The sequence below is a fragment of the Apus apus genome, chromosome 1, assembly GCF_020740795.1.
Source record: "Apus apus isolate bApuApu2 chromosome 1, bApuApu2.pri.cur, whole genome shotgun sequence".
Classification (NCBI taxonomy): domain Eukaryota; kingdom Metazoa; phylum Chordata; class Aves; order Apodiformes; family Apodidae; genus Apus; species Apus apus.
Window position 1 is genome coordinate 128,914,663 of NC_067282.1, and position 24,150 is coordinate 128,938,812.

The following is a 24,150-nucleotide window of genomic DNA, read 5'->3' on the forward strand; positions in this document are numbered from 1 at the left end:
AAAAAACCTTAACTGTCTGCAACACATATTTCACACTGTCAACTACATACACAACCATTTGGTGTTTCGTTATTGTTACAAATTTTTTTTTTATGAATAGTGACTGTGGGTGCAAAAAAACAGCCAAAAAAAAAACCAACCCCAACCCAAAAGAGCAATGAATAATAAGAAGAAAACTAAAAAATGCCCGTAAATCCCCCATTGAATCACAAGTTCAGCATAAGAGATATCATTCTCAGTTTATTTAAATTTCTAGGCATGAACATTTATTTTCCCTCATTTCATTCAGAATTTCTTTTATAACTAAGGCCCCAAATCTACAATCAATAGAGTGCAGGCACAGAAATTCCACTCTGTGCTGCCATTAGCAAGAATAGAAAGACCTATGACCTGATCCAAAGTAAAAAAAAATGTCTGTGGGGAGTTTTTCTACTTCCTTCAATGGGTTTAGAAAGGGCATCCGAGGTCAGCAAGCTGCACTCCTTATTCTGTCAGAAATTCCACTGAGGCAGTGCAGTATCAGGCTCCACATAATTACACACATCTTCTTCCTGAAACTGAGGTCAGTCATATTAATCGTGCTTTCATGGGAAAGTGACTTTTGGAATCCAATTAGCTTGCAAAACAGGAATAAAATACATACTATATGTTGGGTTATGGCAGTGTTTTGCACTAATCTAAAAAGATGCAAGGTTTAGTTTTTAAACTTTTCTATTACTACATCTAGAGTTGTTTATAAAAGGCTAAAGAAATGCCTGTCAACACTCTTATGTTTCAGTACTGGTTCTTCCGTTATACGTCAAAAGTAGGAAGAATAAGCTCCTCAGACTCACCTTAGGCCATGCACTTGGCCATACACTGTGGAAATAGAGATGGACTTGTGTCTTTTCTCAATCAAATGCTTTTCTCCATTTTAAAAATACCAAAAATATTGATAAATTGTATCAACACATGATGCTAAATCTAAATCAGACATAATAGGGGAACATCTTCCTCATTGCTGCAGTTACGTAGAACTTCAATCATGAGGTACGGGAAAATACAATGAAAATAAAATAATTTTCCAGGGATTTTTTCCCTCTCATATTTGCAATCTGGTAACAGTAGTGAAATAAATAAATAATAGAAGAGCATAATCAATGAATACTTCTATCAAGTGTAGTTTCAGATCAATCTTGAATCAATGATACAATCTCAGATGATCAGAATGTATCTGTCATTTGCTGGCTTGAGATTTGCAGCTTCATCAATCACACTGTATCAGCAGTCCTGAGAATGTCAGTCTCTGTTTTCCTCTGTAGTGGTTGGCTCTTCCTTTAATAACACACTTAACTGTTTCTGTGCACAAGAGAGGAAAAGTTCCAAACTACACAGATTTCTCTGACGGACAACTTCATCAAGCTGTTGAAAGAAAAAAAAAAAAAAAAGAAAAAAAAAAAAAAAGAAAAGAAAAATACAGACATAAATGCCAGGGTTTTTCAGCAAAAATTCAACTATACTCAACAAACAAATGTCAAAGTAACAGCAAAAGAACCTAAGTAACTTCCATGCGTGCAATTTAGTAACAACTTCTTACTGAAGTATTTGAGTTTCTTCAAAATAAAATGTACATAAAGCTAAAAGTAACTTTCCAACAGCTGCCAAATTCTACACAAGACATCTGAAAAAGCTAAACAGCCTAGCTGCCACACATTCCCTCAGCATCTTTTAAAATTGCAGCTGTTGCTTTTATAAAAGATACTGCTTCTGCTTTAAAATCAACACTGCATATGCAAAAATTCAAAGACCATTGTTAATTTAAATGGCATCATATTTAAATAGTTTCCAGAGGAAAAGTGGTAACATTTTATGCCTACTTTGTTATTTCCAACATTTTATTGGAGTCCCCTTCTGTCAAACAATGTGAATTATACCCTTTCTTGCAGTAAAAACAATGGTCCTTTCTTCCCCACCAAAAAAGATAAGAACACATTAACAAGACTTGGTAGGATGTGTCATATAAATTACATTAAAATAGTTCACCAAAAGCTTTTTGAATTTTCTTAACTTCATAAGATTAGTACAAAAAATGCACTGCAGAATGCCTTTCATTTGAACTTTAAAGTTCAAATGCCAAACAAATAATGTCTCAATTGAAAGACGTTTTCTACCTGACTATCCTTATATTAGCCACAAATTCACCTAAACACATATCTAACAAGGACGTAAGGTGAGACTGAAAGGTGGTGGTGCAAGGCTAGTGAGACCTAACAGTTATGCCACTGAAGTGAAAGGAGGCCATGGAATTTGGAAGGAGTCCAGCTCTGCACTTCTGTCAAACCGTTGGGCACAAGTCTGTAAACAACATCTCAAACTGTGGAAGAGGAGCAAAATGCTCATGTGAGGCCGTGTGGTCCTAGCAGACTGGAGCAACTGCTCTAGCAGACTGATGGCAATCATCTGGAAGTGGCCATATTTTTTTCAAAAAATATATCACACCTCATACATTTAGCACTCACAGTTTTAATTAGAGCTTTCAACAAAACTCTGATTCTATGGTATATCTCTGCATGCATCTGCTCATCATTTACCAGTCCAGTTAGGTGCTCTAATAATCACTTGAAGGGACATTTTGGGTTTTGAAGAGATACACTTTTAAAATATTAATACAGAGTACAAGGCAAAGTTAGTGATACCTTCCGACTTTGCAAAGGCACCCAGAATATAGCTGCTGCACTGTGACTGAATACAGAAAGGGAAACATTTTTATGACCCTGAAATTTGACGCTCTTTTAAGTTCCTCTAACAACCAAAATCAAAAAGCTCTGGTAGTTTGAGTATTTTGGCATTTTGTTTCAACAGGGACAAATGTGTCAAATCTAGTCACAAGAAGAATACACATGTATTTTTAGAAGGCACATAATCATAAAACTCCTCTTTGGTAACATGACTGCTTCTCCTTCTGCAAATTTCCAGCTGTTGCGAAAATTTTTGCATCTCTCAGGAAAAGCAGACACTAGTGTTCCATACATAGCCTGATGCGAACCTAGCCCACTGATTTACAACAGATTTTAAAGCAGATTTAGTTCAAAATAAATTTCAGGAAAGTCTGCTCTTGATGTATTTAAGTAACAGCTGCTACTGACAAGTAATGAAAGACTCAGAAACAGCAAACTAAGCTCCAAAGAAGCCGTATCTAGAAAAGAGTCTGGAACAAATGAACAACATAAACACGCTGTTGTGATGCTGCATTTGAAAAGTATCTTGCCTCCTTCCTCTTCTCTGGTCCAAAATACAAAGAGCATTTTGCATGAGGAAGCTTGGAGATGTCATTGCGCTTGTGACCAGCATCGCTCTGGGAAATGGGCAGACTGCAATTCACATAAAATCACCTGTACCATCTTAAGAGTGCACATGAGAAATCTCTTTCTCTGAACATTTTTTGTCATCAAATTCTGTTAATTCTGGTAGGTATATGAGTTGAAGTAGCTTAGCATGAACCTTATATTCAATGGTTTCTTTTTATTGCATATTCTATCATCTGGATATTTTCTAATTGAGCTTTGACTAAACTCTCAGTTTTCTTTTGCAGACTGTCCTTAATGGAGATCAAAGTAGCCTACAAGATGTGTGTTCTGGTATTAGCCACTGTTAACTGTCTTTACCAAAGCAGCAATCTCAAATTTTATATGGTTAAATTTATATTTCACCAAGTACTAATGTAAATGTTTAATGCGTTTAGCGATTAGCTGCAATATGAACAAATCAGGGTTTCTTCAAGCTTGGGAAAGATTTTAAAAGTCTCACATGAATTAAAAACACATTTGAGGAATCTTTGTTGAACTCAAGTGGTTAGTTGGTAGTCTCCCTTTGTGCATAAGAAAAGTTTATGGCTTGTTAACAGTTTATGTAAATTCAATAACATAAAAGTTCCGAATTCAGTTACCCCTTTACGTATAAGCTTTGCCTTGAGCAGTATGTTTTAAAAATTCTTCCATGCTACAGTAAATGATGAAGCATTCTTGAAAAGATTTGGGATCTTCGCATAACACAAAACAAGAAGCAGCAAAATTATGCTAGCTTTGAAAATGTTCTGTTTGCATGTATGCAGTAAGAGAATGTTGTGGGTTGGGCCTAACATGACAACAAAGAAACAGTCACCTGGCCACTCGCTCAGCTTCCCACACACAGACACAGAGTGGGATGAGGAGGACAAACCCAACTAGAAGCTGATGGGTCGAGACAAAGGACAAGGAGGGTTCTTCACCGATTAAGGTCCCGGGCAAAACAGACTCAACTTGGGGAAAAATAATAATAATAATACTGTAATTTCACACTAATCACACACACCCAGGACACAGACACACACAGAGCAGGGCTTGCATATGTTACCCCACCCCTCCCTTCTGCCCGGGCCCAAATCCCTTTGTTCCCGGTTTCTCTCCCTCCTTCCCCCCAGCGGCACAGGGGGACAGGGGATGGGGTTTAGAGTCACTTCACAGGCTGGTGGTTCCTCCTGCTCCTTCCTCCTCAGGAAGAGGGATTCCTCACAGTCCTGCCCTGCTTTCCCATGGGCACCTGCTTGGGCACCTTCTTCCCCTTCTTCCTCACCAGCTACAGGCACCGCTCTGCCTCTCCAGCTCAGCTCTTCTTCCACTGCTTGCTCTGCTCAGCTCTTACCTCAGTTTTTTTCATATGTTAATGGCAGAGGCACATCTGTTGTTTCTCAAATGGCTCCTCGGCTGGTTTTGGAGCAGGGGGAGATTCTCAGCTTCTTACCAGAGCCAGCCGTGGTTTCCCCCACTACCAAAAACCCCACCAAACCAGCAGAGATAACATTCCCATTAATGGCAAAATTGACTGGGAAGTAGAAACAATCCAATGAAGCTGGGTTATATAATTTGTTTAATGAAGCATTAGCAACAGACACATTTTTTTGAACAGTGCCTCAGCATTGCTGTGCTTCTGCTTGCATAATATACCATGAGCTGTGAAAATATGTAAGAAAGGCGTATTAAATCTTGTTCTTCTAAACAGTTTTCCCTCTACATTTTTAGGTCTTGCTCACTTCATGGAATGATCTCATCATTTAAACAAACATAAATGGGCATCTGGCAAATTCAAACTGAAGGTGAATCATATGCAAATGTAATCAGTATGAATAACATATTAGGGATGAAGCATTTGCACAGCCAACCCAACCCAACTGTTCTAATCCTATAAATACTAAAAAATGCACAGTATTCGTCCAGACCAACCACATGAAGGTAATTTTCTACATCATAATATCACCATTGTTATTACTAACCATAGAGTGGTTTGGGTTGGAACGGACCTTCAAAGATCACCTAGTCCACTCCCCCTGCAATAAGCAGGGACATCTTCACCTAGATGAGGTTGCTCAGAGCCTTGTCCAACCTGATCTTGAATATTTCCATGGATGGGGAATGTACCACCTGTCTGGGCAACCTGAGCCAGTGCTTCACCACCATCATAGCAAAAAAAAGTCTTCCTTGTATCTAGTCTAATTCTTACCTGTTTTACTTTAAAGTCATTACCCCTTGTCCTATTACAACAGGCCCTGCTAAAAAAATCTGTTGCCATCTTTTTTATAAGCCCCCTTTAAGTATTGAAAGGTCATAATTAGGTCTCCCAGGAACCTTCTTTTCTCCAGGCTAAACAACCCCAACCCTCTCAACCTCTCTTCATAGGAGAGGTACTCTATCCCTCAATGTTTCTCTTCCACCGTGTGAAATCTATCCTGTTCAAAGTTCCCAGTATTGTACATTATGTCCTACTGGCACAGCTTTAATCAGCTCAAAGTTCCTGAACTTCATTATTTTAAGTTACTCAACAGTATCTTTTTAACTATGCACAGATTATTTTTTTTTTAATTTTGTTTTAAGAACTACAGGTTGTCTCTCTATGTACTCATATGCAATCTAGAGAGGAACTGGCTTGGAAAAGCAGTTCCTGACCACATAATGTCTATACCACTCCTGAAATTCCCACAATTATTGAGAGACATTCATTTTCCGAAACTGAGCTGATTATTGCAGGGCATTCTAACACATTCACTGCTGGTTTTCCCACTTTTGAGGTCTAAGTGTGATCCCACCACACTTCTGGTGAAAGATACTGGATGGGATGCTCTCTGGGATGCTCTCTCCCACCTCATTCATATCCTTAGATCATCCAGAATGATGTGCCTTTAAGCCTCACAAAGCATGCCCTGAAGTGAGACAGAGGCCTCAGGAAAACTCCTGTCACTGGATCTGAGAATTCGACTTGGGGAATAAAAGGAAAGGCTCACAAAAAACTGTGCAGAATACTGCCACCACCTGACTGCCTTCACCCAAGCCTGCTCTGTTTTATTTAAGGTCAATCCATCTTCCACTGTATTGCTTCAAAAGCCCATAGCTCAAAACAAGTCAATCATTATCCTTAGCTCTACATTTTCTTAGCTTTCATCATACTGCTAAAATTTTCTGCAAAATGGAGTGACATTTCACGTGGATGATGCCTAAAGTAGACCACGGTTTCTTACACAAATACCTGAGCCTGAACGTTCTTCATATTTTCCCCTTTGTAATATCTACCTGCAAAGATATTTTTTCACTGCATATGTGCTTTGCTTCCTCTATTGACTATTCTCCAACTCATTAAACATGACTGATGTATGCAAATATAATTCAGCTCACTATTCTAGCTCTGTAATACATGAATAAAAGTTGCAGTCTCCTTTTGATCACGTGATTCAAACAAATACAATGATCAGACATCAAAAAAGAGCAAAGATGTTGAGGAAAAAGGTTTTGATTTTACTTTCATCACTTGTAGTTTTCATACCTGATCACGATAATTTTATATATAACTGTAATAATATCTAGTATTTATTTAAATTGTTTTAGTGCTAGTCTGCATTATAAAATATGGTAAAGGTCTTTCTGAACAATGGTCTGAACTTCAGTGCAAAGTGGATAAATTACTGTATTTTACATCTATAGCCACTTTCTAAATATTTTTTGAGGAAAATTATTTCTGAAAAATTAAGATTTCTTTTCTCATATAATTAAAAACTTAGCTTTTGCAGACTCCTCCTGCCCACATTCATGGTGCACAATAATCCACTGAAATGGACTATTGCAACTAAGTGTTAGGATTCTTTGCATATCCTATACTGGATGTTGGCTAACAAGCCCAGTGTTCAGCAGAACATTACAGTGTAATTACAGAGTCACAAATGTCTTCTCATATTTTTATCAGTAGATGTCCCTCTTTGAGGAAAAGTCAACGATGAGGTGTTTGGTATGAATTTTATGATGCTTTGTTGTTGGATTTTTGGGTTTCTTTTTACATAGTGACAGGATTCTGAAAAATTCCATGGCTGCAGAAGTTCAGTTATGTGATTATATTTCCAATAAAACTATGGGCTCAGAGAGCTTTCCCAGTGCACTAATGTGAACTTCTCCCCACAGATTCAACAGAAGGCTTTAAAAATTCCCTAGCACATTAAATAGACCATATAAAAAATTATTACCTTGAGGAACCTGCAAATCTGAAAGTTGGATGAGGAAACAATGAATTACTTCCTCTCATTCCTATAACGGATGAGAAGGAAAACAGATCCATATGGTACATATGTGTAGCAGAGCTTATTTTAGAGTTAATCCCAGAACAGGACATTTTTGTCTGCCCACCTGTGAATTTCTACTATTGATAACACTTACTAAGTATATAAAAACAAGGTTCTTCATGGCTGTAATTTATACAGTATCTGCTACACATTAGAAAGCCATCAGTGCTCAGGACTGAAGCTCTAGGAAAGAGTGATGTTGAATAAATTACAGTGCTATGTGAAAATGTTTCATTCTCCTTAAACATAAATAATGCTGCAACTTCTAAACCTTAAGGATTTTATGCCCTGAACTTGATCAGTGAAACCATTAAAATAATACCATATGTTGGATACATCTTTAAAACAGATTTGCCTAGTCTGCTGAAGGTGGTGGGAAAACACCCTGTCAACCCTCTCAGAATCTCCACTATCTCCCCCCAGCTGGATACAGGAACGTAAGAAAATACCGACTTTCCTTCATATAAATAAGAGAAAGAAATTTGCTTTCAGTCAAGGAAACTAGACTGAGTGCATAAGGGAAATAAAAATGCTTGCAGCACCTGCTCAGACTACTGCAGAAGGTGCAAAATGGGCATTATCTAAGTACATAAAAACTCTAATGGAAATATTTCAGTGTAAAAACAACCTCCAGGGTGACTTACCTGCTTAACTGATTGGAAACATAGGACTCCTCAACCAAGCTATTTACAGACTATTGCCATACACTAAATATACAGTTACCATAATTGCTATTACAACAGATTGCTGTTTTAGCAGTCAGATTGAACCTACTTAAAGATGAGCAGACAGATATACATGCAAACAGTATTTTGGCATCTGAATACATCATACAATGAAACACACTTGCGTGATCTTAGAAATTGAGGCCCTCAAGCTCCTGATTTTTGGATTCAGGCAAAACTGACCACAGTAGTAGGGCCTCTCACTGAAGTCACCCATGTATATTAATACACAAGGTGTATTTATGTGGACAGAAATCTCACTGACTTTTAAAGGTTTCCAACATGAAAATGTTGCAAAAACTTGTTGAACTTCTAGAAAACAAATGTCTTCCTTATGACTTAATATCAGATGAACAGAAAACACTGATTAAATATATGAATGCAGTCAGATTTCTTGCCTTCCTTGTCGCTGTTAAGGAGTGACATTCCACTGTGCATCTATTGAGATTCAAAGCCTTTGACTATTCTTTCCAAGATCACATGATTTTTTAATGCTTACATGAAAGCTAAATGGAAGTGCAAAGTTGTTAAGAGTCACTTCTATTTGCAGGCATTGAAACAAAGTGCACTCTGCCGTTTCTGCACTCTGGCCACAACAACCCCATGCAAAGCTACAGGCTTGGGGAGGAGCGGTTGGAAAGCTCCATGGTGGAGAAGGACCCAGGGACGCTGGTTGACAGCGACTTAACATGAGCCAGCAGTGTGCCCAGGTGGCCAAGAAGACCAACAGCATCCTGGCCTGCAACAGGAATAGTGTGGCCAGAAGGATCAGGGAAGTGATCGTGCCCCTGTACTCGGCACTGGTGAGGCCTCACCTCAAGTGCTGTGTTCAGTTCTGGGTCTCTCACTACAAGAAGGATGTCAAGTTGCTGGAGCGTGTCCAGAGGAGAGCTACCAAGCTGGTGAAAGGTCTGGAGAATAAGCTCTATGAGGAGAGGCTGAGGGAACTGGGATTGTTTAGTTTGGAGAAGAGGAGGCTGAGGAGAGACCTCATTGCTCTCTACAACTACCTGAAAGGAGGTTGTAGGGAGGTAGGGGTTGGCCTCTTTACTCGAGTGAATAAGGCAGGACCAGAGGAAATGGCCTGAAGCTGCACCAGGGGAGGGTTAGACTAGATATTAGAAAGAATTTATTTACCAAAAGAGTGGTTGAACAGTGGAACAGGCTGCCCAGAGATCTGGTGGAGTCACCATCCCTGAAAGTGTTTAAAAGAAATGTAGATATAGTGCTTAGTGACATGATTTATGCACTGAACGGGTAGATTAGGCTATGGTAGAGGGATTACATTATGGTTGGACTTGATGATCTTAAAGGTCCCTTCCAACCAGGATGATTCTATGATTCTATGATTTCTGGTTTCCTCTTATGAGGAAACCTCTGCTCTAACACACGTTATCTTCTGTGTCAATACATCCTGCTTCTCCTTCTACACAAAGAAAAACGAAATACCTGTATCACCACCTTGTGTCCTTTTCCTGTTTAATGATTGAAGAGCATTGAATAGACTACTTTAAAATTAAGAAAGTGAAGAAAATTTCTGCTAATAAAATAGATAACAATTTATTGGAATCATTATTTGTTGGAAGTTAATATAATTATTTCGCAGGCTGCTTCTAACGTTGTATAGACTACAGGCTGAGTAACACTCACTTAGACTGGTATTGCTTCAAATAAACACCACTTCCATGTGTTATGCCACACAGGACCAATTAATATTTTCCTCTGGGCACAGTATTTTCTACTGGTTGTGAGTATTCCAAAAAAAAAAGCAAGAAATTATTTGAGATGGACAAAAATCACGGAGATATCAATCATCCCCTATTTATTAAAAATCCTTTTATGTTATTCCTGTTGATACTCAGCATCTTGACTCACATATTTCTGTGAATGCTATTAGGACTGTTCTACAAATGAAGCTATGTGAGTGAATCTAGGCTGTATGTCCTGAGCAAGTTCTGATTCTACTCAGCATGGAACTCCAACAGTGTCTGCAAAATCTCTGAATGATAAATGGTTAGCATTTGGTCTGGCAAGTGTCTGCACAGCATCTGATATACACTAGATTTCAGTCCCCACAAGTTAGGCACAGAGCAGAAGATTGATCACAATGTAAATAAGGGCCAAATTCATCAGATCACCTCCTCTGGTATAGAAGAGGGAACTAGAGATACAGAACAACACCTAAAGAAATGACTTGTAAGTGACTCAGACTGCTTTCTGTCCAGGCTTGTCAGATCCAGATTCCTCATAGAGTGTAAAAGTCCTTAATACTTTGGGGTTTTTTTAAGTCTTGAACTGTTTTAAGTATTCAAGGCAGTCTTAGACACTATCTCATGCTGTTTTAATATGGCTACAAATGACTTGGCAGAGATTACACAAGGCTTCTGTGGAGCTTCATAACCACAAATTACGATCTCTCCAGGAAAGCAATTGAAGATTATCAGATCATGCTGCCTGAAAAGCTCTGAGTGCAGGGCTGGGTGCTTAGATTTGGTACCAAAGATGTGCTTCATTTGTCAGTATGCACACGGGTTTCAAATCAATCCAGGGTAAGCATGTTTGGTTAAAATCAACAGAAATCTTATGTATAAGATTTACTATTGCTATAAAACCAAATAAGAAAGGGTTATCTGATGGGCTCATGGTGAGTCATGCTCACAGAATTGCCTTGCAGTATTAAGATGGTATCTACAGAACTGGATTTACTAAGCCTAACTGAAAGGAAAACAGCTAATAAAAGCATTCTACTTTGACAATGTATTTTACAAGATCTTGGAATAAGTATGCAAAATAATCAAAGCCACATAAGTGTTTGCAGTGGATACAAACTGAAAAAACTACCCCAATCATGTACATGACAAAGCAGCCCTGTGGTAAATGTCTCCGTAGTTGCATAACTGCTATTCCATTGCCATGAGTGAGTTCTAAATAACTGGATATAATGTGATTCTTCATTAATAGGTTATTCACCAGGAGTACAATTTCCTTGCCTCTAATAAGAATTGTAACAGAGGGTTAATAATACACCTCACAGAGAATCATTGTTTTAGACTGGAAGGTGAAGAGCAATGTTATATACAAAGCTGAAACTACAGATAACATAAGGAGTCAGACAGCAGCTATCAGATATCAATGAGACTGGAGTTATGATTATCTGATGGTTCCTGTGACATTGCAATACTATTGGCCATTAGCTATCTCTAAAGCAAAGTGTGTCCTAACAACACACTGGAGTATGGTACATACTGAAGGAGCAGGAGAAAAATCCTACCTCCTAGTTTTGAGGAACACTTGGTTTACTAGTCAGGTTTTCAGTTTGTATTTTAATGAAACTTTAATTATAAGATGTGACAGGATGAAACAATACGTACTTCAAGGCATAGACAATGATGATAGCACGTGAAAAACAGATATCTTTCTAAAACTACCATTGTAGATTACAGCTGATGGATTCACATTAAGAAATTCAATAAGGAAAATCAACCTGCAGTGAATCTGTGATAAATTTAGTGGTAAGTCAGTGGTAAGCATTAAAATAAGTAATTAAGCATTAAGGTTCAGGGAACAAAAATTAATTTTCTGCTATTCAGAGAAGCATTTTTGAGACCACACTTACTACTGGACTTCTTCAGTACTGAGAGGATTGCAGTTTTTCCTAATTCTTTTCACTGACAGACACATTTTACTTGAAAACCTCAGTTTGGAATCTGAAGACAAAACTACTACAGCAAAATTCAGAACAGCTGCTGCAGAAGCACTTCATAATTCTGCAGCTGCAACAATGTCACCAAAGACAAGACCTCCTTGTTTCTAAACACACATAGATTGAGTACCCATGGCTCTCAGCAGGTCATCACTTAGACCGCCACAAGCAGAAGACTCTAAAGGAGAAGGAAAATATCACCATTAGAACATAATAACCTACAGGCTTGATGTTCTACACAACTCCAAATTACTTCTGCAACTGCCAGTCAGCGGAGACTTCTCAACACCACGAGTACAGTATATCCCCCAAAGCAGCTTCCTCTGGTTACTAGATTAGCTATTCTGCTTCTTTTCCAGACACAGAGTCGTATTAAGGCTTTGGAGTGAAACAACATAATGAAGCACAGACAACCACAAACAGAATAGTAGGGTTTTTTACCTTGGCAATACCTTATTTTACATTAAAAAACAAAAGAATAAAAAAACCACAAACACAAACAAAACTGTTGCTAAGCAGGGCAGGGGGAGCAAGAGAGGGAAAAATACCCTTGACCACATAATACGAGTGAGTAGCCTGCAGACAAAGCAGAAAAATAACATATAAACCTATTAACTATATATATAAATCATTGAAGCTTCTTTGCATGTTTCTCTAGCTTCATAGACAACATGATTAAGTCTAAAATTTTGATCCCACCAGCTGTGCTGCAGGAATCCAACTGCAGGAAATAGATTCATCAAAACAAACATGGTAATGCCAAATTTCCCATTGACTTTTTTAAATCCCAGTTCAGCAGCAGGGTACAAACAGTAAAAGATGCACCTGAAAAACACAGCTAAGAATCTGCAAGATTTGGGAGAAAAATAGCTTGAAAATTCCTGCATATAACCAATTCTGAAATGCTTCCAGTAATTCCTCAGCTAAAACCACAACAGGAAAAAAAAAAACCAGTAAAAAAACCTGACCTAAAAAACTAAGCAGATAAAACTAGTGAAGTTAAAGCAACAGGTTGCCTAGAGAGATGGTGGAGGCCCCACCTCTGGAGATATTCAAGGTCGGGCTTGATGGTGCTCTCAGCAATTTGGTCTAGTTTGAGATGTCCCTGCTTATTGTAGGGGGGCTGGACTAGATGACCTTCAGAGGTCCCTTCCAACCCAAGACATTCTATGACCTCCACATAAAATAACTTGGGTGTAAATACGGAGCAGTACAAAAAAACCCAAACAAACCCTGAACTGAGTATTTCTCAGCTGTACATACCACATTTAGAAACAGAATAAACCACCTTTATGCCTAAAGTTATCTACTTTATTTGTGCAGTGAACAAAATAATAAATCAATTCCCTCTCGAACTGAACAGTTAAGAGAATTTGTTAAGCAATGAGACTTTGTGGTGGCCCTGCAATTACTCTAGGCTTATCCTATTGTGCTACATGGACAGAGACATTCTACAGACCACAACTGCTTTTGTTTGATTGATTGTTTTTAAATTGTATTAAGACACATGTGAGTTCTGGATCTTCACAACACAAATCCATGTGTCTTTGCACGTCACGGAAACACAATGGAAAAAAGGGGTTTGTGTATTCTGTCCTTGTCTCTTTGGGGCTCAATTCTAATGTCATGAAAACGGTATCACAGAAATCTGGGCATAGAAGAGACTGACCCAACTTCTGACCTTTGCACTGGAAACTCACAGCAATGTTGATCAGAGTGGAACAATTGCCTCTTCTCTCTTGCAATCTGACAGCCTTGTAGGTGCATGCCAAAATGCCTTTGCTGAGCACGTCCATCATTAAGTTTCTAAGATGATTTAGGACCCCCTTGGTGTCAATGAGAATGGTACAACAGGAACTTACAAAAAAAGCCAAGAAGTTGACCTATGACTAAGAAAATAAAACTGCACGCGATTTGCTTAGCTTTAATTAATCCAAGTTGATCATATTGAACTGATTAAGCTTTCCATCTAGTATGAAGTAATGTGGATTACAGTAACTAAAAAAAACCCAACAAATTTATAACCATTGCTCTGTTACCAAAACACCTAATTACACGTATCTAGAAATTGTGAATTATGAAATGGCAGTTAAATACAAAACATTGGAATAGAAATTGGTTATAAGCATAGCAATAAATTTGAAAGAAAAAGACATTAAATGAATAAAGATTTTATTTTAATAGGAATCATATAATCTTCACCAACTTCTCGTCCTCAAAGCATTCACTTATTCAGTCTAGTAGAATATTAATGTCTAACCTTTACATTTCAGCTGACCTGTCTCACTTTCTCATTAGGATGGTAAGATATAGGTATCCATGTTAATTCATACAAAAGGATCCATAGTCTCTTGTCTTGTTTTGGTTTTGTGTTTTGTTTGTGGGTTTTTTTGTTTTGGTTTTTTTGGTTTGGTTTGATTTGGTTTTGTGGGGGTTTTTTGGTGGTTTGTTTGTTTGCTTTTGTTGTTTTTTAAATTAGTTTCTCTTATTCTAGCCAAAGCTTTAATGAAAATGCCTAATGGACAAGAGTCACAAGTTGCACATCCATAAATCCATGGGTCCTGATGGGAGGCACCTGTGGGTGCTGAGGGAGCTGGCCACTCTCCATTGTCTTTGGTAAGTTGTGGGGAACAGGAGAGGTGCCTGAGGTCTGGAGGAAAGCAAATGCCACTCCAGTTTTCAAAAAGAAGGAGGAACCAAGTAGCTATAGACTGGTTAGCCTCCCCTCCATCCCTGGAAAGGCGATGGAACAATTTATCCTCATTGCTCTATCCATGCATATCAAGGATAAGAGAATCATTAGGAGCAGTCAACATGGTTTTACCAAGGCAAAGTCATGTTTAACCAACCTGACAGCCTTTTATAAGCACATAACCAGGTGGAGAGATGATGGTAGTGCAGTGGATGTGGTTTATCTTGATTTCAGTAAAGCATTTGGCACTGTCTCTCACAGCATTCTTGAAGATAAACTGAGGAAGTGTGGTCTAGATGATCAGGTAGTGAGGTAGATTGTGAACTGGTTGAAGGGAAGAAGTCAGAGAGTAGTGGTCAATGGGACAGAATCTAGTTGGAGGCCTGTATCTAGTACAGCCCCTCAGGGATCAGTACTGGGACCAGTACTATTAAAAATATTCATCAACATGAGGGAACAGAGTGCACTGTCAACAAGTTTGCTGATGACACTGAACTGGGAGGAGTGGCTGACACACCAGAAGGCTGTGCTGCCATTCAGCGAGACTTGGGCAGGCTGGAGAGTTGGGCAGGGAGAAACCTGATGGAATTCAACATGGGCAAGTGCGGAGTCTTGCATCTGGGCAAGAACAACGCACGTACCAGTACAGGTTGGGGGCTGACCTGCTGGAGAGCAAGGTAGGAGAAAGGGACCTGGGGGTCCTGGTGGACAGGAGGATGGCCATGAGCCAGCAATGTGCCCTGGTGGCCAAGAAGGCCAATGGGATCCTGGGGTGCATTAGAAAGGGTGTGGTTAGTAGGTCAAGAGAGGTTCTCCTCCCTCTCTATTCTGCCCTGGTGAGGCCACATCTGGAGTACTGTGTCCAGCTCTGGGCCCCTCAGTTCAAGAAGGACAGGGAAGTGCTTGAAAGAGTCCAGCACAGAGCCACAAAGATGATTAAGGGAGTGGAACATCTCCCTGATGAGGAAAGGCTAAGGGAGCTGGGTCTCTTTAGTTTGGAGAAGAGGAGACTGAGGGGTGACCTCATCAATGTTTACAATTATGTAAAGGGTGTCAGGAGGATGGAGCCAGGCTTTTTTCAATGATGTCCAGTGATAGGACAAGAGGCAATGGGTGCAAACTGGAGCATAGGAGGTTTCATGTAAATATAAGGAAAATCTTTTTCCCTGTGAGAGTGACAGAGCCCTGGAACAGGCTGCCCAGAGAGGCTGTGGAGTCTCCTTCTCTGGAGACATTCAAAACCTGCCTGGACACGTTCCTGTGTGATGTGCTCTGGGTGCCCCTGCTCTGGCAGGGGGGTTGGACTAGAGGATCTTTTGAGGTTCCTTCCAACCCCTAAGATTCTGTGAAAATTATTACTTCCACACATCTAATTAAGAACTTGGATTTTTTTGTCTGCTTGATCTCAAACCAAGTTGTGAGACATTTGTACAGAATGCAAAACAACCAATAAAAAAAAAAGTTCTAGTTCTAATTTTCAGATTTCCAGAAGTACAGTATAAGATACTGTTCAATTATAAAATTGAAGGATGAATCATGAATAATACAAGACAGCCTCACTCACAGGGGACAGGAGGTGTGTAGGGATGCATCATTCCGTCCTGTCACACACAGCCTTCCTAACAGGCAACAGAAATATGGAAGTCTCTTCTGCTTATCAAATATTTGCAGAACAGAGACCTTAGATGACAGATGTTGCATTTCCTTGGACCTCAGGTGTTGCTCCATCACCTCATTATGTGAAAAACAACATCAACAATGCACTGATGGATACATCTGGGTAACATTAGTACAGTGTACACTGCAAACCTTTATTAATGTGAACAGTCTATACTCACAGGGCAAGCTGAATGATGATGTGATTGCAGACCCAATCCAAAATTGATACACCTCTTTGAATAATCATGATGGACATTGGATTAAACACACAATACATGTAAATCACAAGAATACTTTTGAAATAGTGTAGTAACCTGTCATCTCACTGTTCAATAATATAATACATCCTGCTATTTTCTCCCCTTTTGGCTTTGATAGCACAATATTTTCTCAGCAATAACTCCACTTGATTTCAGTTTACACTGGAATCTTGCCTGACTAAAGAGTACAGGCGCAATATCTCCTAGGCTGCATCAAAAGAAGGAAGGCTAGCAAGTTGAGGGATTCTCTCCCTCTACTCCACCCTTGTGACACCCCACTTGGAGTACCACATCCAGTTGTGGAGCCCTCAACACACAGGACATAGAGTTTTTGGAGGGAGTCTAGAGGAGAACCACAAAGATTATAATCAGAGGGCTGGAGCACCTCTGCTCTGAAGACAGGCTGAGGGAGTTGAGGCTGTTCAGCCTGGAGAAGAGAAGGCTCCAGGGAGACCTTACAGCAGCCTTCCAGTGCCTGAAGGGGCTGCAGGAAAGCTGGGGAGGGGCTTTTTACAAGGGAATGGAGTGAGAGGATGAGGGGTAATGGCTTTAAGCTGAAGAGACTAGAGGTAGTTTAGATATTATGAAGAAATTCTTTAGTGTGAGGGTGGTGAGACTCTGGCACAGGTTGCCCAGGGAGGCTGTGGATGCTCTATCTCTGGAAGTGTTCAAGGCCAGACTGGATGGGGCTTTGAGCAACCTGGTCTAGTGGGAGGTGTCCCTGTCCATGGCAGGGGGATTGGAATTCGATGATCTTTAAGGTCCCTTCCAACACAAACCATTCTGTGATAACCTTGGTCTTTGTAGATTTATGCAGTGAGGCACAAAAAGATATATGAAACAGTTTTTACTTAGGCAAATAATTTCAAGCTCTGGCAATTCTACTCTAAAGTAATTGCAAAAAACCATACAATAGGTTATGTATGTGGTTTCAACTACATTGCTTTCATCAGCATAAATGATTACTCAAGGAGACTGAAAATTATAATTTTGATTATTTAACAATTTCCTTTGGATTTTAATGAACCTAAGTAAGTGGCAGAGAATTGTATTTTTTTTTCCCCTTTCCTTTTTTAAGAACAGAGTACTATAATTCCCAGGAAATTAAACATTCTCTCAAATGCACTGTGTTTCAGTATTGAAAAGTGGCAGAAAAATGCCATAAGGCCCTCTGAAGAAAAATGTCCAATAGGATATACAGATTGAAATACTATATCAGAAAATACCATTTAATTGTCATATTTAGAAACAATCATTTGAAAGATTCTAGAAATGTAAAAGTTCAGGAAAAAAAAAAAAAGCCATGCTCATTTCTGTATCCCATGCAGCACACTGCTTCAGTATGTCTTATTCACAGAGGAGAAAAAGGAGAGCCAGGTGCACCAACTCATCTTACACTACAACTTTACAAAAATCCCTTACTTAATCCTTTGGATTTATACTTCTCTTTGAGTTGGGTACAGGAGCAGTGTGAAAATGCCCCGAAAGCCTCAATGTAAATGTTTCTTTAATCCTACTAACAGGCCCAGATGAAGGAGCAGGAAACTGAGCTAAGGAACTCTCAGTGACCCCATCACTACTGTCTCTCTTGGCACTGACCTGTTGGTCACAAGTTCATCCTAGGCACAGCACAGATGTTCTGACATCAGGCTGATTCAGGACATCAGCATGTGGACCCCTGTAACACAAAGTCCATACCATATGGTGGTGTTTTATAGTAACATGAAGTTTTGCATTGGTAACTTAAAGCTGAATTATTAAAATAGTTGACACAGAAACAGAAGATAGGATGAAATGCTTTGAAATGAGGCTTTGTCATGTTACACAGAACTTTGTATTCCCAAAACATGCCACTGAATTCAGCCAAAAAAGATACAGCTTTATGGCTTTTCTTTTAAAATCAGAAGAAGGGCAAAAATTAAAAAGGAAAATACTCAAGGTGACACCACATTTTAAAAACTGGGAAACTGGTCTGTTAAAATGTGTTGGTGGTAACATTTAGGGTTTGGACTCTCATTAATGTGGCCCCAGGGAGAATATAAACACTCTTTCTGAAATTAAATCTTGAGTTTGCCCACCGCAGTCTTGTTTTCAGCTTCAGCTGCTGGCACTTCAGCCTGCAATTGAGGCCTTGCATCAAATGCCAAGCCAAACATTCAGCAACAAGAATGGTAATGACACCTTATTTTGTTCTAAGTCACATTAAAATCTAGCAAGTACTTAAAAAAAGAATTACTCATTTGAGATTAATAACTTCGGCTGGTTTTCACAACCTCTTCCACTTGCACTTGAATTCAAACAATTCACCTTCAGAAGAAAGCTGTGCTTGATGCTTGAAATTGAGCAACCTTGCAAAACAATAATACATATAAAAATTCTGATAATAACTGGCTAAGGCTAAAGGGCATAAATTTTACCTACAAGAGTTGAAAAACAAATTTGCTGGGTTTGATGCATTATTTTGCGAATGACTCAACACAAACAGATCAATACATGAAAGCTGCCAATCTGTAACAAGCTTTCCAAGAAGGGTCCTTCCTATTCACAGTGATAAGATATTTTAATATTGTAACTGTTACTGAAATATTTCACACCAGCATCTGCTTAAGTTCACTCTCTTATTCCCACCTTCTTTTCATAAACATGTCAAGGTGACAGTACACTTCTCCAGCACTTCTATCTGTCTGATAACAGGGATCAATAAGCCACTGTCACTGTCTATTAAAATGATATTTAAAGATGTTTTCTGGTAAAAATACTGTTTTCAAATCACTTTTTACAATAACAGCCAGTTCCAGCTACCACACATATAATTTCTCTTCTGCTGTGCTGATCTAATTTTTTAAATACCTTCTTGCTAACTAAGGCACTTTTGTCAATATTGTAAGGAATGAAAATAAAATTTCAACAGCAGCACTAAAATATGCAAAGGGAGAGCTTTTAGTCTGATTTGTTTACAAAAAAATTCATTGACCATCTTCTGAGATAACTGTGATGGATGAATAACAGAGCAACTATGTTGAGGTACACCTATCTTCTTATTTGGCCAGCCTTTAGGAGTGAAGTACAGACAGTCTCTCAGGCAATTTCAGCAACCTGAAGGAATTTGCTGTCTCCACTCAACAGGGTGGATAAATTTAATTAAAGATAACATTTACCCTGAACTTCAGGCATTTTTTGCAGTTTTTACCTTGAATAATCAAATGCAAGATACTAGTTTTCAACACAAAATTTTCTCTTAGAATACTAAAGAATGATGAACCTTGCAGACAGAGGCATCTTTCTCCATGCACCATAGAATTGTCAGAGCTGGAAGGGACCTCTAGGGATCATCTAGTCCAATTCCCCTGCTAAAGCAGGATCCCCTAGAGCACATTACTCAGGGCTGCATCAAGGTGGGTTTTGAGTATCTCCAGAGAAGGGGCCTCCACAACCTCCCTGGGCAGCCTGTTCCAAGCCTCTGTCACCCTCACTGTAAAGAAGTTTTTCCTCATCCTTAAATGGAACTTCCTGTGTTCCAGCTTGTGCCTGTTGCCCCCTGTCCTGCCCCTGGGAACTACTGAAAAGAGTCTGGCTCCATCCTCCTTACACCCACCCTGTAGATACTTAGAGGCATTCATAAGGTCTCCCCTCAGCCTTCTCTTCTCCAGGCTAAACAGTCCCAGCTCTCTCAGCCTTTCCTCATAAGAGAGATGCTCCAATTCCCCCAGTCATCTTTGTAACCCTCTGCTGGACTCTCTAGTAGTTCCCTTTCTCTCATGAACTGGGAGCCCAGAACTGGGCACAGTATTCCAGAGGTGGCCTCACAAGGGCGGAGTAGAGGGGGAGATGCATTTTTTGAGATCTCTTGTCAAAAAACGTAGGCAAAATCACCATCTCCATTTATTTATTTATTTATTCATTTTTAACTGATGGATGGCATTTGAAAAAACAGCTTAGTCCTTAAAATATTCCCTAATAAACTCTGGCCTGCACCAGTATTAGTAAAAAGTGCTGATAAAGGAAGACGCATTCTTCCACAGAGAGCAAGAACTGAGCTATGAGGTAAGGAAAGCTGAAAATCCAATTTAAAATTTAAGAATGAGCGAGCATTTATATGTAGTGTCTCTAAAGGTTATTTTGAGAGTGATTTTAATGTAAGGTGTCATTTGTTTAGTATCAGGAGACATAACAGCATTTCTTTTCAGTTTTAAGTCCTTTCATCACCTTTTTTCCATTTCTATTATCTTACTTTACTAATAAAAGTGAATTAATGTTGGTTAATTCTTTGGTCCTGAATCTAAACAAAGCAAGAAATGAAAAATCAAAATTGAAAATACTTGTAATAGCTTGTTTCACAGAAAAAAACAACCCCAAAGACATGCAAATTTTATATAACAAAGGTACAAAAAAATTCACTGCCCTGCTTGGCTGGACAAGTTCAGAACTGTTAATGAAAAGACAGATTTGTAATACCACCCCTAAAAGTAATTTACTTTTTGCAATTGAAGTAAAAGGCATAAACCTAAGACAAGATTATGTTTGATATAACCATGACAATACCTGGCCATTCATCTTTGACTTCAGAGACTCTATATATTCTTTAGCAAATTACTATCCTTAACAGACCACACATTTCTGAACTGACTGATGATTCAGGATACCAACCAATATCACCTTTTAAAAAAGGCTTGATTTTATTTTATTAACTTGTTTATTTTGCTTCCATTCCTGAAGACAGAAACTGAAATCTCAGTTGTAAATCTTGGCCTGAACACTAAATATATGGTAACTCTTCTGCATGGCATGTTTCTCTTTGTCCATTTCTGTCATTTTTATTACTCCTAGTTAGCCTGTTTCCTTTATTACTTCTGCAAATAAATCCTCTTCCTTCTTGTTCACTCTCCTTTATGCACTGTTAAACAATTTTATTTATTGGGGGAATTCTGTGTATTAAATAGTAAAAATAAGACTTGTAGGTCCAGACACATTATTATTAGATTCACTTGCCTATGATAACCTTACTCAGATTTTAGAAGAGTTCTGTGATGTGGACAGTATACACTGAGAATCATAATAAACATATGCAATTGATCCTTGGGTTCAGATTTTTTGTTTTATAGAATACTTCAGTTTTGTTTTGAAAATATTCAATACTTCTCAATAATAGACTACTCTAGAATTCCAGGTCTTTTAAATTATCTCTGCTCTACAAGCAATAAAAACAATTATCTGTAGTGGCATCAAACAACAAGTATTGAACATAAACTACTCTTACACACTCTTTTATAAGCATATGACTGAAATAATGGGCAGGTGATGAGAGCTGAGAAGGCAGACAGTTTTGCAGAAAATCCAGCCCCCTATGTATTTCTGATTTGAAAGAATACAATAAAGACATTCTCTGTGAACACTGTAAAGAAAATACTTCACATATTAGGAAAAAATCCACATAGAAAACAAGTTTTTCAGAAATTGCAGCACAGATAACCTTTCACAATCTTACAGGTAACGATGTTATTCAAATAGGTTTTATAGGTTTTGTAGCTGATCTGCATAATCAAAGTTGTTGTTTTTTTAAAAAAATCAGTTCTAGAAGTGCATTCATGATATATCAAATCTGTATAACTATATGTAGTTATGAAATGTAATGCATGAAACTCCAAAAAACTGAAATGGGATTTCATACCATAACTAAAGGCAAAACACAGTGCATCAGATAGGGGACTACTCCAAAGGCCAAAACAAAGATCTAATGGTTTTCTTTAGACAAAATCAACATAGAAAACACACTCCCCAAATGTAGTACATTATTAAAAACGTACCTTGATAGAAAAGAATGTCCATGGAGGAAATCAGAGGTGTTAATCTGACTTAGTCATATATATTTTCTGATGTCTTGGGCATAACTTGATCAGTATTTTTCTTCCCTTTAGAAGCATTGTGACTACAATCCATCTGTGCACCAAATGAAATGCACAGTTCCCTCTGCAAATGTTAAATCACAGAATCACATAACAGTTTGGGTTGGAAGGGACCTTAAAGATCATCTAGTTCCAAGCCCCCTGCATGGACAGGGACACCTCCTACTAGGCCAGGTTGCTCAAATCCCTATCTTACCTGGCCTTGAACACTTTCAGGGATGGGGCAGCCACAACTTCCCTGGGCAACCAGTTCCAGTGTCTCACCACCCTCACACTAAAGAATTTCCTCCTAATGTCTAACCTTGAAGTTTAAAGACATTACCCCTCATCCTCTCACTCTATGACCTTGTGAAAAGTCCCTCCTCGGCTTTCCTGTAGGCCCTGCTCAGGTACTGGGAGGCTGCTATAAGGTCTCCTTGGAGCCTTCTCTTCTCCAGCTAAACAACCCTAACTCTCTCAGCCTGTCTTCATAAGAGAGGTTCTCCAGCCCTTGGATTATTTCTTTCCAGAATAATCCCACTGAAACTGGGCAAATGTATGACTTGCACTTTAAGGTAATGCATGTTATTAAGGAAAACTCTAATATTTTCTGAATATTCCAAGGGACCTTGCTTATCCATCCAGGTCCCTTACCACATCTACTCAATTTTTTACTCAAAGGAATGCACCTATCTTGGGCTTGAAGGAAGTGTTATTTAAAAATTGACCAACTTTCTTGGGTTCCCTTCCCTTCCATAGTCTTAGCCCATGGGATTTCTGCAAGTAGATCTTCAAAGAGTACAAAGTTAGCCCTGTGGAAGTCCAGGGCTGTCATCCTACTTATTGCCCTGCTTCTTCCTTGTAAAATACTAAACTCCACCACCTCATGATCACTGTTGCCAAGGCTGTTCCCAGCCTTAATGTCCCCAGCCAGACATTCTTTATTTGTTAATACAAGGTCCAGCACTGCACCTCTCCTTGTTGGTTTCTCCACCACCTGCAGCAGAAAGTTATCATCAATGCACTGCAAGAACCTTTTGGACTGAACATGCTTTCCAACAAACATCAGGGTGACTGAAGTCATCCGTGAGTACTAAGGAGTGTGATCGAGAGGCTACTTCCAGTTGAGCGCTGAAGGCCTCATCAACACCTTCTTCTTGGGCTGGTGGTCTATAGTAGACACACACAACAGTTTCAGCAACATTTGCATGTCCCTTAATTCTAACCCACAAGCTTTCAACCTGTTCTGTGCCCCCCAACCAGCCCTGGAAAGAACTCAACACATTCCAGTTGCTCTTGCACATAAAGAGCAACACCACCGCCTCGCCTAGTTGACAATACTGGGAACCACTATTTTAAAACACCAAATGCACAGTACTGGAGGCATTAAAAAGCCAACCACAGGAATGGAAAAAAAAAAATTAAACACAAAGAGCACACAGTGCATAATGTCTTGCACAAAATCTAGTATGAAAAGTAACCATAAAGAGAAAAAAAAAAATGAGTAATCAAATTATTTACAATGTCAAATGACACCACAGCACAAACCCCGAAATGAGTATCTCAAAAGTAAAAAGTCCTGTAAAATAACAAAGAAAATTCAATTAAGTTCTA

At 38.9% G+C, this 24,150-nt stretch overlaps 1 protein-coding gene across 8 annotated transcripts in view; it reads right to left on the minus strand.

Annotated features, from left to right (window-relative positions):
* Positions 1-227: 227 nt before the first annotated feature.
* CCDC91 (coiled-coil domain containing 91) overlaps positions 228-24,150 on the minus strand; it is a 132,187-nt gene continuing 108,264 nt past the window's right edge. For all 8 annotated transcript variants that reach the window (XM_051628772.1, XM_051628744.1, XM_051628782.1 and 5 more), the window contains one exon: positions 228-1,401. In XM_051628772.1, coding sequence (XP_051484732.1) covers positions 1,279-1,401 — 123 coding nt within the window. In that variant the 3' untranslated portion in view covers positions 228-1,278. The remainder of the gene's footprint in view (positions 1,402-24,150) is intronic.